Source organism: Anas platyrhynchos, chromosome 3 (genome assembly GCF_047663525.1).
Source record: "Anas platyrhynchos isolate ZD024472 breed Pekin duck chromosome 3, IASCAAS_PekinDuck_T2T, whole genome shotgun sequence".
NCBI lineage: Eukaryota > Metazoa > Chordata > Aves > Anseriformes > Anatidae > Anas > Anas platyrhynchos.
The window spans coordinates 35,997,694-36,016,299 of NC_092589.1; the positions used below are offsets into that span (position 1 = coordinate 35,997,694).

The 18,606-nt window shown below is 36.7% G+C and overlaps 1 protein-coding gene across 1 annotated transcript in view; it reads left to right on the plus strand.

Annotated features, from left to right (window-relative positions):
- The window catches only part of ZFAND3 (zinc finger AN1-type containing 3), a 132,174-nt gene that overhangs the window by 88,048 nt on the left and 25,520 nt on the right, over window positions 1–18,606 (plus strand). The window contains exons 4-5 of the mRNA XM_072035702.1: window positions 582–761; window positions 11,702–11,767. Of these exons, the coding sequence (XP_071891803.1) occupies window positions 582–761; window positions 11,702–11,767 (246 nt within the window). The remainder of the gene's footprint in view (window positions 1–581; window positions 762–11,701; window positions 11,768–18,606) is intronic.

Consider the following 18,606-nt stretch of genomic DNA (forward strand, 5'->3'; position numbering starts at 1 on the left):
GATAGTTTGGTAAGTGAAGAAAAGATTAAGAAAATAACATAACCACTAAACAAGTGATGCAAAACCCAGCTCCCACATGCTAACCTGGAACCACAGTTGTCTACACGAGCTTTTCCAGAGCTGCTACACTGGCGGGGTTTTAGGTAATGGCAGTGAGAAGTAGAGAAGTATTGTTTTTAGAGAATTCTAACGTTTCCTTGTACTGCATACATTAGTTCTTCCTCAGTCAGATGTTTGCTCCTTTATGCTGTTATAAGTGCTTTGTGCAAGCAGTTATTAACATGATACCACCGTGTGGTATATTCTGATACATGCAGTATTAAGCATTGGATGCTCTTGAACAGATGTAAAAACAAGAACTTTGTATAGTTCTGAAATTGGTGGTGGTTCTTTAGCATTAAATAAATCTTAAGATACTTTGAAATAATGAAAAGCTACTCTAACTTTGTGTTATGATATTTAAAAACTGTCAGGATGATGATGCCTCTGACAGTCTTTGGGGGTTGTTTTCATTATGATACTTTTTGTACAAAATTGAATAGGTTGAGCAATTGAGATGACATGGATCTTGGTTTTGATAGATTTCCAGAAGAAGCAGCCAGATGATGACTCTACTCCCAGCACAAGCAACAGCCAGACAGATTTGTTCTCTGGAGAAACGAACAGTGACAACAGCAATACCTCTCTAACCACGCAGGCCGCTAACTCCAACCAGCAACTTTTGACAGAACTGAATGTAACTTCACCGAGCAAAGAGGAATGTAAGTGCACAAGTCCTCAGTGAGAGCAAGGGAGGCATAAATGTTTTGCTTTGTTCTCCATTTTAGGTTTCACAGACTTCTTTCTGAAAGTAAAGAAGGACCCTTTGAGACCCTTTGCTTCTTTGAGAGCAAAGGGAGAGGTTAGAAGTGATTCACGAAATGCAAAACTGTTGGTTTTAATAGAAGAGCAAATTAAAAGGGGTCACAGGAGTTTCTAACTTCTACAGCTGTCTGAACTGCAGCATGCAATTTAATTATGGTTTTGAGGTACTCTTATTTTGAGAAATTCTTTCTCACATTGGTAGTAAATTAATATACATGTTCTAGGATAAACAGCAGTATCTTGTAAATTTTGGCTTTAAAACATTTTTAGTGGTTTTTGATCCTTGCAATTGCAAATAGCACTGACTGTAATGCATGTTTGTCTAGATTCCTGCTAGGTCACTTAGATAACTAAGCTTCATGTGGTAATCTGTCTCTTATTTTATGGTCTTTATTGTGCTGTTTCAGGCTAAATTAGCCTTAAGCTAAACTAAGATGTTAAAAATTAACCAACACACAGTGTGATAAAATCATCCTTATACTAAACTTATGAGTTCAACCTGTATATAATATATTGAGTTTTAAAATCTGCATTCTAACAACTTAAGCTTAAATGTATCATTTGTAGTTTAATCTTGCTCAAACTGTAGCTTCATTTTAAAATGATTTTTTATGGAGGGAGGGAATCCTTCTTGAGCTGAGTTTGCTTGTACATTGTGGCCAGTAGATAGATGTGTGCATTGCAAGAAAAACATACTCATTTAGTATGCTAGACTAAACTAGAGCTGCTGTTATTTCTCTGCTGGAAATAAGAACGCTGACAAAGCAGTAGGACTGAGAGATCTTTGATATGGCACATTTGCTTTCAGTTGTCTTCACTGTTTGTATAGGATGGTTTTAACCGAATTCCCCAAATATTTATTCTGTTTACAGGTAGGTAGACTTCACATTTATGTTGTTTTTACTTGTGCAGCATGGCTGTGGACAAAGCAGGAAGTGTTATTTTGGGATTGTAGTTGTCTATTAGACTTAAAATAAAATGTTTAATTTAAAATTATGGTTTTCAACCTGTATATGGGAATATTTTCAGAAATAGAGCCCAAAGTAATAGGCACTTTGTGTTGTTTAAGCTGACCTTTCTGATATAAGTTATTTGTAATACGAGTAATTTGCCATGTAACTCTTGTCTCTCCTTCACATGTACAGTTGCTGCTGACCACCCATCTCTTCCTTCTGTCCAGCGCTTCTTCAGGGGAAACTTGCAGTATGCTGTAAAAACAAAGCCTTATTTTGTCCTTTCAGTAAAATGTTGTGCTTCAGCAACACATTTGAATTTTCACAGGGCAGTGGGGCTCAGCACCTTTGCTGGCTTATGAGCCAAGATCTACTATTTGGCAGCAGAGGTTGCTTCTCCAGTGCTTACTGGGTCAGGTTTTATGAAAATGTGTTGAGTGATGAATTAGATTGTGTTCAGGTGATTCTGTTGTGGCTGAGAAGGACTTGGGGGTAAGTGGGAAGGTGATTACAGGGATGGGAAAGAGGGAGGGAAATAAAATAATGTCCTTCATCCTGGATTGCGCTGTGCTTGTGAACATACACTCAAGGTGATGGATATTAGGCAGCACAGCCTGCAGAGCATTTGAAAATATTACCTATAAAAAAATTCTTTATGACTTCCTGCTGGGGTGATTTTAAGTGAAATACAGTGGAGAGATTTATGTACAGCTTGAGCTCTCTCTGTCTTCTCTCACATCCTCACTACCTCTTTAATGAAGCTTAATATCATTTATCAGAAATAATTATACACTGATGGAGCTCTTCTGATGGATAATGGCCTCAGGGTGGAAGATTCTTTCCTGTAATGAAGAATGCCCAAACTTTAAATGTCTTTTTGATTTTAATTTAAGGGTGTATTTTTTCTGTGCAATATTTATTTATTTTGCAACAAGTTCTATAAAGCATGCACTGCTCTCATTACAGCCGTGTTCTTCAGAGATTGATACTTTGCAGTGCTGTGTGGTTATGTACAGCTACGTGCTGTTCTGCATAGAATTGCACTAATTCACCAGAAATCAATGTACGGGATCATTAAGGTAATTCCTATCAAAGAATGGAAAGATTGGAGTGCTCAGGAAGGATTCTGTGGTGCACTCAATTTCTCTTTCTTCCCTTTCAAGCTTTTAAGAGTCTCACATCAAGGCATTTCCATTGCAGTTGAGTCCATAGGGTAAACAGATTGAACAGATAAGACAAAGTGAAGGTGGTTTTTTTTTTTTTTGATTGTTTTGTTTCAAGTAGCCATTTCCTTTTTAAACACTCAATGGGTGATGAAGGAGAAAAGCTCCTTGGACTGGATTTTACAGGAGTTCAGTCTGACAATGTGCAAGTATGATCTCTGCCGTTTTGTGTTTTGATGTTCCGTGAGGGTTGCGCTAAATTCCTGGTAGTGACCTTCCTCCTCCTGCCACTATCGCTTCTGAACAATCACCTACCCAAATGGCTGCTTTCCTGATTAATCTTTCTCTTGTAGATGGAAGGTAGTTCTCAGCATTACAATTGCAGTCAACAAAAACGTGTTAAAAGTTCACACCTGGTGACAGTGGCACAAGCTTCAGGACTTTTTTTTTGTTTTGTTTTTTTCCCCTCTCCTCTCAAGTTTTGGTTTTGTCATTGATTTCAAAAAATACCGTTACAGTTTAGGGAAGGAAACCATACTAAGATCGTTCTGTTTGTTTTATTTTCCCTATACACTACTCTAGTTGCCTTTTTCCATCTCAAATCATCTTGCCTATCGTATTGTCAGTTGCAATAAGTTTTCTGAAATAAGCTTTTGCAGATAAGGAACATATTGGTATTGCTTTAGTAAGTCTAGATCTGAATGGATTTTAATGATCTGTTTCCTAACAGATAGGAACAAAAATTAGACTGATTTAACTGTGCTTCTTTATATGCAGATACATTTCTCTGTGCTCAAGTTCTGTCTAATTTTTATCTATTCTTATTTTTCTCTTTGGCCTCCTTTCTTCATTTAGGAAGTTCAGGCAGAAGTTACTTCAGTGTTAGTCACCATATCATCTGTTTGCACTGGCAGTGATTTCCTTTTTTTTTTTTTTTTTTTCTGGGAGGGAGACTTGTTTGTGTTCAATAGGGAGGAAAAGGGGGATTTGTCAATGACCTTGTGTTTCTTTCTCTGCCCCCCGCCTCCATCCACTAGCACTCTTTAAAAGAAAAAAAAAATAAATCAGCTTGTTAAGGAAGGTTCTATGTATTTTGGTAAAGAAAAGGTCACACTGAATATGGAATAATTTTTGCTTGGTTTCAGGCCTTCATTGCTTTCTTTGGGGATGTCACATTATATTTCTGTCACTGTGTGAGTAGACCCAAAGTTGATGCTGTGCTGGTTTAAAACTAACTGTGTTGTTATGTGACAGGAGAAATGTCAGTTTGAACAACTCCAGCTCTGGCAGCTGGATCAGATTTTAAATTTCAGTAGTTCTTTGCTTCAGCTGACATGATTTTATTTTAATTATCTGCTTAACTCTCCCTGGCCTCCTTGAATTAGCAAGAACCACAAATGAAAAAGGACAAAAAGAATAACTGATGTTTCTAGAACAGTTAAATGCTCTATATTTCTACATTGAAGACTTCATAAGAAGATACACAAAGATGTGAGGTATTGCTGTAACTGTCAAAAAAAATACATTGGAGATTTCAGCCCAGAAAGAAGGTGGTAATTACTGTCCACACCTTACCTCTGTGTGCTGAATTTTAGAAGCCTAAATGTGATTTTCAGGACTGAATGTCTGTAAATTTTCTCTAGTTATTATATAGCCTCCAAGATTTAAACTGTTGCATGTCAAGCAAAGCATTTACAACACCATTAATTTATCTCAAATGTTTAAATGCACAATTTGCAAGTCGAATTGAAAGAATGCTTTGAAACATTATTGATCTTATTAAGCATTTCTGTGTGCTGCAAACACTGAGTTACACTCAATTATGAAGTTATTTTGCCAGATTTACTTTGTGTACGTAAAGGGTACTACATTTGAGATGTAGATGCACCAGGCTTCCATAAAAGATCTTTGGCTGAAAGGTGAGAGATTGTTTTTTCTACTGTACCTATTGGATGTTTATCCTCTGAATTTCATGGCTTGTTGAAGCATGACTGTGTAAAAAGCAATACAGGCTACAGTACTAGAAAAGTAATGATATTTTTGTCTTATGAGTAATAATAATAATATAAAAAATCCTGTGTCAGTTTTTTCAACATAACCTCATGAAAATCGGATAAACAAGCACATCCTTTTTTTCCCCTCTGTTGAATAGCCTGTTCTCTGACACCATGCAAAAGGTTTCTACCAACTTAAAACTACTGTACAGCTTTTGTATTTTTGTTTGTGCTTGTCAGGGGAGTCAACGATGTCAACTTTCACATGTACGTTCTCAAAATACGAAGTATTATACGAAATAGTTTGAGTTCTTATTGTGATATGCTTAATTGTCTTTTGTGCCTTTTAGATGAGAACAGTGATTTTTTGAAATGACAATTGCTCGTAGATTCCATGCATTGTATGCATTTAAAATAGCCTGGCTTTGAGAATTCACTTGTTCATTGCGATACATTTCATTTCTGTATATTTTTTTTTGCCTTTTTTTTTAATTCTGGCTGCAGGGAAATTCTTCTGGCTCATATTTGAAAGTTATGTGTGTGCCCGCTTTTATAATGCATTGAATGTATAAACAAACCAAGCTAGCAGTCTCTCTTTTTCTCTTGGTTGTTATAGATGGTTGTTGAAATTAATTTGTTTTGCTGCTAACCTGATTTATTCAGATACCAATTTGTAGGGATTTTTTTTCTGATACAAAAGAATGCAGTAACTGCTGACATTATGCTGGGCTACAAAACTAACATGCCTGACCCACATTATTTAATGCTGCAATTAAACTTGTAACCTCACATAACGAACAAAGCTACTGCTAGATGATGGTGATGATGAGTAATTCTGATTTTCCTTATTAACTCACAAGATCGTCACGTGTTCCTTGTTCTTGTACTCAATTTTGTGTCTTTTATCAGAGCAAAAGAAAACTCACATCTCTAGTATAGAATGTGTGTCTGGCTGTTGTTTGATACCACAGTCATTTTGCATCTGTATACAACAAGAACTAGCTGTTTTCTCGTTTTTTTTTGTTTGTTTTGTTTTTTTTAAATTTATTCTAAAATCACAATGGTAGATGTTCTTCATCTTAAGAGTTTTTAAACATACTGTGTATGAAGAGCCTTTTGGTGCTGTTTAATGTTAATTTAACAGAACTTCAATTTTTCATTTGATTTATCATCAAACCTGGATTTTTTTTTTGAGTATTTATCACAAAGTACACTATTTTAAAAGTATTTATTCAAACCAACTTTCTACAAGAATGCTTTGAAATATAGAACCATTCTGAGCTTGATGCTATTGGAGTTTTGCTTTGAGAAATGCAGCTGGTATTAGGTACCCATGCAGAACATACAGGCAGCTAGAAATCTGAAAGAAAAAAAAACTGGTAGAAGTGTTGCTGTTATCATTAATTCATGATTGAGGATCTTTGTCTAAGTTTTAATCTAATCTTTACAGTCCCAGTTTCATCTAAAGAACATTTCTGGTTGCTCTTATGGCTTAAGCATATAAACTGGAGAGGTCTGGCATGTAGATTTATGAAATGAACACTTCTTTCCACGTCTGTGGCATGATAATTTTGAAACATAATGAAGACCAGCAGAGTAGTACCACTGTTAATTGTTCAGTCTGATTTATAGTCACTTCACACTGCAGAGCAGACAGTGTATCCTAGGGTCCCATTTATTAAAGTGAAAGGACCTCATGGAATGTGAAACAGAAACACAGTCATATAATAAAAATGTGGGCTAGAGCAGCACAGCTATCAAGGTTATATAAAAATTATTTCTAATAATATAACTTAACTGCCAGTTTCAAAAGCCCGTTTTTGCACTTCAAATTACAGCTATAAAGTGGGAAAGTATCATGGCTACTTTACAAACGGGGAAACTGAGGAAAAGCAGGTAATGGAGTCAGACAATGTTAGGGAATAAAGTGGAATCTGAATCCTGCCAGTTTACTTCATTACAGTTGTTAAATGTAACTGGACTGCTTTGCTACTACTGGTTTTGTTTCTTTCTCAAAAAGCCATTTGTTTATAAAAATCCATAAAAGTAAATAATGGCAGATTTGTACAACTAGATTTTTAGAAGCTTATATTTGTATGTGATTAGATATCTAATCTTCTTATCTGTTTAGTAATGATGTGACATAAATTACCATGCAGTTTACATGTCCTACAGCAGATAAGTAGTTAAATGTTGTAAAATTCTCTTGCTTTTATTTCCTTAAAGGCTATTCTGTCTGTGCAGACTGAATTTTGAGATTTACATTCCCGTTTATGTATTTGTGTTTGTAATCAATGTCTGTTTTCAAACTCAATTGTGTAGATTAATTAGATTATGTCTCTACCGATTCAGCAAATGCAAATGCACAGCTAATTTACTGGTTTGGACGGGTTTCCAAAGTTGTGTTCTTTCCCATGATGTGTATAGCCATAACATTTCTCTCTGTCATGGCTACAACGCTGCTGTCCAAGGATATTCAGCCCTTATATGATTACCCTTTTCCTGCCTGTTACATACACAGAGCTGGTCTACTATTTCTGAGGAGGAAGAACCATCACAGTACTGAAGGCTCAAAGCAGCATTCAAGTGTATTTTTGCCACTGCGAACAAATCTTACTAAGCTTCAGGCTCTGTAACTTATTTTTCACTTTCATTCATTATCTGGTTTACAGATTTTGTGTTATCTATAATTGTTTCAATGTGTTATTGTACTCTTAGGCTTTGTACTCTTGTATAAGCACGGCTTCACTCCATTCTGCATCTCTTCCTCTGGTTAATAGGTGCTGTTCCGAGTGCTGTACTTTGCAGTGCTATTCTAATACACCTGGCTCAAATATTCTGGGTTCAAAGAGAGGTTACCCTAGGACTTTGCTCTTTCCTGCACAGGAAAGTCTGACTCAATGAAGTCACTCTGCTTTACAGAAACTCCAGAAATGGGGAAATAACAAGTTACCGTGACTCAGGCCATGTCCTGCAAGATTGGTGCTACTTGGCAGTCATTAGTCTTTCAGGAGGAGAGATGGTCAATACAGAAAGGCATTCAGAAAGTCAATTTAAACATAAATAAAAAATTATACTAGTTAATAGTATTAACACATATATAGAAATACAAGTAATAAAGAATAAAATTTTACTACTTAAGAGATGTTCCAGAGAAAATGGCTTTGAAACATTTACTTATTTATTGAGCTGCACAGTTCTTAGTAATTTGATAACCTGTTTTTCCCAACTGATGTATAAAGTTTGTCATAAGAATCTAGTGGTATCAGAAATCAAAAACATAGCAGCTACATTAACAAGACCTTTTATATGTATTACAGTGTTCAAAGTAAAGGATCTTGTATTGTCTGTTCCTAACTCTGCTTTTCAACTTGCAGACTTGGTGATGCTTACAATTATTTCTTTAGTATTTTTGCATTTTTAATGTTCTGTTCTTGGAATTAGATTATGGCTGGGCAGCAGCTGCTTTTGTTTGGAAAGGGAGTTGCAAATGTCAGAAGGCACACACTGGAAAAAAAATAGGAACAGAAGCTATTGTTTAATCTGTTAGTTGGATATAGAATAGCAAGATATCTTTATTCTTCCATTTTAATCTCTTGCTTGTACTGAGAAAAAACAGTAGCCTGTACAGCCCTGTGGGTTATGTTAGAAGCTAGACGTGTGGCCTTTTGCTGTGCACTGAAGTGTTTTGTGTATCACAGTCAAATTCCCTGGAAACAATTATTTTCGGGAACAATGGTATAGATATATCCTGAAACATGCTAAGTAATAAGCCTACCTTTATGTATAGCAAAGAAGGACTGGTGCTCTACTGTATCTGACTTTGCTTTGCTCTCATGCAGAATTTTTATCAAAACTATGGAAAATGTGCTGCTGTTTCCAATAATATGTCTGTATTGGATGTTATGTATACCAAAAAATTCAATATAATGACTTCCATGAAGAATTACACAGTCAGGCCCATGCTACATAGTATTGAATTATGCATGACATTTTTAATGATGGAACAAAAACAATAGCAGAAGGGAGGACAGGAAGCCTTCACTGGTTATTAGGCAGTGTGCGTGCCTACTGTCATTAGGCATGTATGTGCATGCAAATCCCCAAATATTCTTTGTTGAAACCTTAATGTTGTGCTATACAAATCAAAGCTCTATGAAGGTAATACCTAATGAGAGAAGATTAAATAAAACAAAAACTCTAACGCAGAAAAGTGCAGAATAGATACAAACTCATTGTACTTTAGGGACTGAAAAGTACAAAGATCTTATATTTAGTCAGATGCTGAAAATATAAACTAATGGAAATAATTATTGTACAGTAATTGCAAAGATTAGTCTTAACAGAGGGTCGAAGGTGATGGTGCCTGCCAATGCCTATTCAGTGAAACTGGAGGAATGTAACTAAGTAATTAAAGAAGAGCTGTTGCATCTTAAGAGGTAGCTGTGGTCAAAGCTCAGTTCATTGAAATCCCATATCCTGTTGTATATTTTGTGTGTATGCAACCACTGTATACTTGATCTTTAGAACTTGAGACTGACTTAACAAATGGGCAGTGCATTTTTCAGCATAAATATCCAAAAGGTTCCAATAGATAATATGGTAAATAATTTTTTCCAATAGAAAATTTGGCACTGTTGCACTCACTATTGATACAGGAAGCAGAACCACATCTTTGCTTCCCAGATGCACATAATCCTAGAGTAGGCCTTTTTTTGAGCCTTCTGCAGTAGTATTGCTAGCATAGATCGATCTGATATTTCCATTTTTTTTACATTCTAGAAGAATTCTGGAAGAAGATATGTTACAAACACTGGTTTGAGCTTATTTGACCGCTTCTAATGGTTACAAAGCTTGGCAATGCTGTCAGGCCTGGAATGGGTACCAGCATGGTGATACCAGGGTGCTTGCTCCATCTGTCCTGGATGTTTTCCTGTTGGCCGGGGAAGGCATTTAAGCCCATGCCTCCCAGTCCTCTGGACAGCAACAGCAGTTTGGCTCTTCTTGTGTGCTAAGACAACAGGTTTGGTTTATTATATCATTTCTCACAAAACCGTCTTTCAAAACCTGAAAAATCCAGCCATCTCCATAACGCTGGCTGTAACTTCTCTCAGCTGCTTATGTAGGTGTCTGTCACATGCAGCATATTTCTTTTGTCACCTTCGGTAGTTCTTTGTGTCCTGTTTGGTTAGCAGAACCCCAGGCTAGGCCCTAATCCATGGCCTAGTGTCTGCCTGCAGGCTGAACCCTCACCAGGTTGCCTTTGTAACCATCACTTTAAAGATTACCTCTTGTGTGATTACAAGATGCTGTATGTTGCCAGAGGGATTCTTTTTTTTTGTTTTGGAAGAACAAAAAAACTCAGGAAGCTTATCAGTCTTTCTCTGAAAAACTGCAATTGTAAAACTAGTGAGATCTTTGCTCCCAAATGCATTTAACTTAAATCAAATGCATCAAATTAATTTCCTCACCTCTTTCCCTCCCTATTGGTTAAGTTTCTTTTCTTTTTTATAGTGTTATGATGCTACAAGTATTATAGTGCAGATAAAGTTACCTAAGAGCTGGTACTGAGAGAAATAGAAATAAAAGAAAAAAATGAAGGGGAGGGAGGAGAGAGGGAGGGAGGGACAGGACATCTCTGAGAGAGTCAAAAATAAATGGTTTACTACCAGGTCAAATTTCAAAAATATTTAAAAAGACAAAAAGATTGCCAAAGCCCAGCCTTCTTTCTGGATGCTCATAAACTGGAGGGGGGCGAAAAGAGGAAAAAGTGTTTCTTAGTGGGTAAAGACTTATGTTAAAGCTTACCCTGTCACAATACTCAGCTCTTGTATTGTCAGCATGGTACTACTATATTACCAGCAGTCCAGTGCAAACTTGATTATTGGTATTTTGCTAGCCAAACCTCTACTAGATCTAACTTAATTTCAGGCTCTCTAGCATCATCCAATTTATAATATCCAATTATCAAAGCTATGATGTATCATTACCACTGGCAATGCTACTCTCAGGTTGTCTTGGCTTCACTGTGTAGGTTTTATTTTTATTTATTTATTACTGCTGCAAGTTGCTGAATACACTGAATTGGTTGCTATTTTAACAAGATCTCTGGAGAACTCTCCAATGATGATGCATGTTGAGAAGAAAGCCAGAAAGCAATTTACTACCAAGTAGATACCAGATGAGTGGGCAAGAGTCCAGAGTTCAACAAAAAACTTCAGCATGGAAAGAGGTCATTAGCATATGCTTGTGCCACACTTTGAAAACATAATGAGAACAAGATAAGAGGCAAAGTCATTATCTGACTGGAGACAGTGACAGAATTTCTGTTGACATAAGGGAAGTGATCAGTTCCTCCAGTGTGTTAGTTGTGGGTTGGTTAGATAAGTTTTTAGCTTTGTTCCAACATAAACAGCACCTTTTGTCAATGCTGGAAAAATTGCAATTACGATGTATATTTTCCTAAATCCGTCTCTTAAAAAAGTTGTGAAGTAATAACATAAATTGTCTCTTCTCCCCTACTTCTCATCTGTGTTTTTTTTTCAGCTAAAGATGTATTCAGACTTTGGTGGGAAGGAGATACTGACAGTAGTAAAATACTTCTTTATGTGCATTCCAAAGACAAGTCCTCCTAAGTTTTTTTACGTTCCTAAGTATAATTCTGATGTGGTTTTAAGTGTTAAATATAGGTGGTATTTAAGAGACTTACAATCCTCTCTGTTTTCAGGTGGGCCATGCACAGGTACAGCTCATGCCTCATTAACCACACCAACCAAAAGATCTTGCGACTCAGGTACGTGTTTTGTGGGGGTTGACAAGTTGGGTTTCGCGTAGCGTGTGGCTGTACATATATAGTTTAATGATCAAGGGTAGCAACTGTACCTGGAGAATGTCAAATAAAAATAAACGTTTTCGATTTGCTGTCAGAAAAATGTGTATAAACATAAAAGGATGTGTATGGCAGATGGCCCATGAGAGAGTCTGGTCAAAAGTAATTCCCTAAGTGCACTATGTTTCCAGTTAAACTTTGTAAACCTAAGAAACACATAAGTGATTAGTTTGATTTAAGTGTAATGATTTTTGTAATATTCTGGAAATCCTTGCATTAAATGTGAAGTATCAAAGGAGAAAACTTCTTTGAGTTTTCTAATTGAAGATGCAGTAGAGACAGGTGATGTTTACTTTAAGCAATACTAAATTTTACCTGCTTTGGGTCTTTTTGGTGATTTTTATTTCTACATGGAGGCTATAGACTAGATGATCTCTCTCAGAGCTAGTGATATGTTAGATCATTGCAAGGCTGAAGGTGCTGCTTCTGCAGCAGATTTGTCATAAAGAATCATACCAGCACTTTCAGGCAGGCAACCAAACTATCTGTGTTGGCTCAGACATTTTTCAGGGTTTGGTTTTGCAGTGGGTTAAGGAGAACTCCTACGATCCTTTCCACAAACACTGTTTTGGAAAGCCATAATCTCCTGTGGAGAGGCACTGACAGGCATCTAGGTAGTGTTAATGTTCTAGCAGTCTGTGTTTCCAAAATGGTTTTTGCCTATATTTGCATTAAAATACTAATTTAGCTGGATTAAATGCAGAAAGGAAATGTCTTCCCATTTGATTAAGGACTCTTGCTCTTTCAGGAGTTTAAGGTAAATTTCCTCTAAGGTCATTCTATCAAAAATTGTTTCAAGCTACTATACATTTGGCTGAACTGTGATTATTCTGTGTGTGCATGGTATTAGCTTGCTTGGTCTGCAGTGAAGGAAGTTTAAGAGAAGCTACAGTAACGTGTTTGCTGAAGGTACAGAGCTCTCAAATAATGCAGGATAATCTGTGACAATGTTGTAAATACTGTTTGTCAAAGAACTTTGTACGTTTGGCCCTGGAAGGTGCGTGATTCAGCTTCTCCAGAATATGAAGACTGTGGATTCTTTTTCATGTAGATACGGAAGCATGCCTAAACAACAAGGGGTGTTTGCCACTGTTTCCCTTGCAAATGAATCTGCATCACGATGGTGTTACTAAATTGTGTATTCTTTGTGTTAGTGGTTGTAGCATTTAACTCTGATTTTCATTGCAGGGTATTTTAAAAGCTTTTGGTGATGTTACACATATTGAAAACTAAGAGCACTATGTGAATATTAAAAATAAAAAATGTGATTAGCAAAAAGAAAAAATCCACAGGACGGTAAAAGCTCCTGAGAGTAAAGCCATTGAAACTACTAGACATGTTGAAAAGTAGCCATGAAATGGTTGGCTAACTTCACTTAGTAGCTCTTATTTTTAGTTTATGCTAATATTTGCTATCCTACATGCCTGTATGTTAATCATATGATGTGTTTAACAAGAAAATAAGGAGATTTTTAATTTGATGCCACAAGTTTAATCTTCAGTCTATTAATTCTAGTGGCTTCATATTGTATCATTTTTCCCCATTTTTTTCACTATATGCTCGGTGACTTGCATACTTTGTTTGTAGTCCCCTACACTAATAAACCTGTTAACAGGAGGGCCACTTTTCTTCAGAGCTTGCGTTTTCAGCAAAGTTTTCAGTGCCGTTTGGAAAAGAAATATCTTTGCCAAGTCTGCATTTGAGAATCGAGATAAATATGGGAATTGACAGGAAAACATTGGCTATAACATATTTGCCAGAAACGTTATGATATCTTCAGGCTTAGGAAGCAGACTATGTAGGTCAGTATTTCACACTACATTCACTTCAGTGTAGTCTCCTTTCCTAGGATATTATTTAGGTGAGTATGAGCAATGTTTTTCAACACCACACATTGCATATAAACCTCTCTTCAGTAAGAATTCAACATTTCTTCTGCTCTAGAGTGCTTTGAAGAAAGAATGTTTTGGTGGAATTCATCTGTGTAATTTTTTCCCTTCAAGCATAGTTTTTCCCTAAAGTCTGCCATATATCAGCATTTGAGACAGAAAATTAGAAATTTGACCTACATATGTTGCATGCAGGTTCCCATCAGGAGGATATTAAGGAAGGCATAAACCTTTCATATTTTATTAGCATTAATATAACCATTGAAGAAAGATCAAAACAATAAATCTGTCAAGACTCAGGAAAAGTTCTTTTACGAAAAACAGTTTTTACCTCATGCACTTGTCAGCTTGCATGCTGGAGGAGCTGTTCAGATAAAAAATTGTATTATGACACCAAATAGTGGTGGGAGTTTTTTCCCTCCTCTTTGCCAGAGTCACTGCTGTGGTAAAAAGTATTTATATTCTGAAGTGTGCCCATAGGACAAGGATTATAATGAAAAGAATGAGTAAGGACTTGCAATCATTAATTTGGATGATGCCTTGAAGGTTTCGGAGAGCCAATGGTCTGAAGGTTTTGTAGGGAAAAAGATGGGACTGTGGCATGGCGTATAGCTTTTTATGTATTTTGATTTGTTTCTTAATAGTTAAGTAATGTTCTTAGTAATGATGTAATGTTCTAAGTAATGATGGCAGATACTCTGAGGCTTGCTCTAGTCAGTAGGGCATCCAGATCCCATTTATATTGGGTGCCTGTGTTGTGAAAGTGCAGTACTAAGTAGCATATTACTCTTCTTTTTCTGCTGTGGAACCTAAAGATGATTGAATATGCGATTCAAAAGAGCCAGATTTTAAAACATTTTCATGCAGCTTAAAGAAACCTGGAAAAAGTCACTGGAACTGTTTGAGTGCGCTCAGTTAATTTTTAATTGTGTGGTAGAGAGAGTAATAGAAGCAGACTGTTAAAATGCAGTAATGAAACAGTCAATCCATAGATTATATCCATAAAGTTGGTGAGTTTTTAAATACTTTATTTCTCAGTGGAGGTTCTTGAGAAACATGTATCAGTAATACTCTGCGTAGATATATGTGCAGAGAGCTTACATTTTATGAGGATATCTGTCCTAGATGGGTATGGTGGTACTTACTTTGTGTAGGATCTGCCATATGCTCTGTGTCTTCTCTAGTTTAAAGTTTGAGTCTAGAAGATGCAAAGGGTTCTTCAGCAAAGCGGTTAAGCAGATGCACGGTCCTTTTTTTTGGAGTTTCAGGTTTATTGATGTTCGCATACTGACACTCTGAGGCTGAACCTTGACTATCAAGACGACAGCCTTTTAGGAGTTACAGAAAGGGCAGGCTCCGGAAATACAAATCCACAAATTTTTAGCCACAGCGGATTCCAAGAAAACATTTTGTGTGATCGTTTTCTTAATCCGCATGTGTTGAGTAAAGACAGAAAGACCTGGTCTACCACTAACTAGATTTTTTTTTTATTCCTCTGATGTGCGTAAGTGCCTTTGCAAAGACTGTACGAAAGATTAGTGAACAGAGTTTATAACGTTAAAGCAACTTAGAGTTATTTTGTTATTGTTGCTTGTAGGGACTTCTAAGGTATTCTTCAGCGTTTGACTTTTGGAGGACACAGTGTTAGAAATCCAACCTTCTTAGAGCTCTCACACCAAGAGGAAAGCGATGATAGAACAGCCTTCAAAAACCATTATAAATCACCCAGCCCTGGCAATAATAGTGCCCATTAGAGATGCTCTTTTTTTTCCCCTGCTCAGTTTCCAGCTGTACTAATAGAACACCGCATCAAGCAAGGCTGTAAATAAAAGTTATAACCTAATAGGTGGGCACTGAAGTGGAACGGACAGGAGCTGAGGCATGGAGGCCTTATTACTGCTCATCAGCAATTATAAACAGGATAAAGTGTCTGGGACTTGCACTGATGCAGCAAGAGCTAATAGAGGCTGGGAAATGACACTATACAATGATCAGATGATGTATGTTGATGGGTTTTTACTATCTCATCTTATTACCTATTTCTGTGATGTGTTGTATTATCTGTTCTGCGCTTCCATATGCATCTGGATAGACACGTTGGTTTCCCCTGCTGCCCAGACGAGTTTGGTGTTTTTTGCACACACGCTTTGCGTCAGTTTCCAGTAGTGGCTATCCAAGAGCCTTCTCAAACTGATGATTATGATTATTGTAGATTAAAATGTGCCTAATGGTAAGGATCATAGTAGTCACATCTGTAAACAGCTTTAAAGACTCGCTGCAGTTGTAGGATTTATTCTCAGTATCACAGTGTTCAGTTTTACAAAATCACCCTCATTCATTATGATACGGTCGTCTTTCCTTTCATTATGGATATGGTTGTCTTTTGCACTGAAAACCTCCTGTGCATTTTTAGACTAAATTTATCATAACCAAGTGTCTCTCATTGGAGAGTCTGAAGAGATGGGTTTGGGGTCAACATATCAAAAAGTTTGTTACGAGTCAGCTGTAGGTGTGATGATCCTTGCCTATGAGTTATAAAAACTTCAGCAGTTCCTGGGAAGGTTTTTAAGAGCTTGTTAGCACACAGTAATTGGTAATATTCACAGAAAAGTCTTTCATGATCTTTTATCTATCACAGTGTCTAGCACATTTCTGTGCTAGACATCTAAATCATCTCTTTACAAAGCCACAGAGAAAAAAAATGCCTTGAAATTTAGCCTGTACTTGCTTTAATCTAAAGAGAAGTTTTGCAAGCATCTTCATAGTTCATACATTAATCACTCATGCCGTTTACTTCTGAACAGAATTTTTGTCTATAGTAGTGGGAAAAATACAACATTCAGAAATGAAAAGGTGTGCAGCAGTATGATGGCAGCGTGTGAAAACACTGGTTTCTATCCTTGTCTATTCAATAAACCCAGGATAAAATAAATAGATTATTTTTCTGTCATGTTAAGAATTTAGGACAGGAATACTTACATCTGCCTATGTCAAAATACACCAAGCTAAGACAAATAGAAACCCATTCTGATCATGGTTGGTATTTATTTGAAATTAACTTTCACACATACTGGTTCCTAGGTGCACCTTTCCTCCTATGCATTGTGCATAAAGTGAGGATGCCAGACAGTTGAAGTGGCCAACTCGACAACAAACGTAACGTGGCTGTGGAAGCACTATTTCATATGCTATATAGAAGGGATTAGAAATACCCACAGGCAATGTTTTGAGGATGTTTATAAATGTGCTAGTAATCCCTACTTTGGGAATAATCCCCTTTTTCTAATCATTCTGTTAAAGCCATTTATGACAGGCTAACACAGGTCTTAAAAAGAAAATAAAACTGCTGTTATAGAATAGGATAAGTAGATGAATATGATAATGTGTATACTTAATAACATTTGCCATTTTGTTCTATTGTATTGCCCAAAGTTGTACCAAAACAATTGAATGTTCTTATGAGCACATAGGGCAGTCAAATGTGATATCCATGTCAGTGGTGCATCCTTTATGAAGACCAAAAAAAAAAAAGCAACTCAGAAACAAAGGATTGCTACTTTGCCATTGGGTGGTCTGTCAGCATAGCTTTATATTCAGGGGCCTTGTGCAGAAGGTGAGATTCGGTGCATACTGGTTTAAGTGGCAGAAAAGTGTACTGATTTAAGTAGGTTTGGATTATACAGGTGTGTATAGGTGATGAGAAACTAGCTTTTTCTCCCCTGTGAGGAGTGGAAGAAAAGCACTTCAATACTGTAAAATTAAAAAATGATAATTCAAACCTTTATTAGGAAAAGAACAAAAGGTCTCCTGGCCTGTATAACATCTCAGCAGATGGTGAGGTACATCCTTCTGTGCAATTTGATAGCTGTCCCATGCTGTCAGTTCATTCAGTCAGACTGAAATTTTTCAGATCCAGCATCTTAATGGAGAAGGTCTTCCAGATACTTTGCTGCCCTTATTTATTCTCTTAAATAACCCAAATTTATCCTCTTATATTCTTCGTGCTCTTTAGGTATGTACTCGAACCTTCCTTTTTCACTTCTACTTCACAAAATAACCTGTGTTCAGCTTTTTTGATTACTTCGAAGTCCATTCCTCATCTTTCGCTTGTCTTAATCTCTTTTTGCTGCTCTGACTCAAATTTTTCATCTGTTTTCGTAATGGAATTTGGGGTATGAAAATAGAAGGCTGCATTGGAAGTCGAACAACTTTGAGGATAATGTGCATAAGTCGAGAGGACAGGCTGATCTCCTGGAAGGAGCTCACATTAATTTGTAAGCCAATAGGAAAATGATTTCAAATGCCAAATTAAGGGCAGTACCAGAAGATAGGAGAATAAGATCAGCTGTGTTAGGAAGAGCATAGCTGACAGATGAAGGAAAGAGGGTTTTGCCCTCTCATTAGCCCTGGAACAGGCACCCATGAAGGCTGTGAAATGTGTATCTTTCAAGTTTGTTAAGCAGGGACTGTGCAAGCCTCTCAGCAACCTGACCTGGGTTTTAGGGTTACCCTGCTTTAAGCAGGAGGCTGGGCTGGTGGTTTTCAGTCTGGTGGGCGAAATGCTTGCCAAGTACCAAGTTGTAGGTTTTCAAGATTTTTACCTTTTAAAATCCAGATATGAGTACATGTTTGTATTAAAGTCTTGCAGAGTTGTGACAAAGGATTTGTCCTAGGATCTGTTGAAACAGTAGGTAACTTTATTCTTTATATATATATTGAATAAAATAAAACAAACTTTTATATCCATTTTTGGTAGTTTCAGGCCATGATTAGTTTTCTAAACTATCATGACCTCTCTGTGATCAGTTTAACTGACCTTTGACAGCTGGTTAATATTTATTATTAGAGAATATA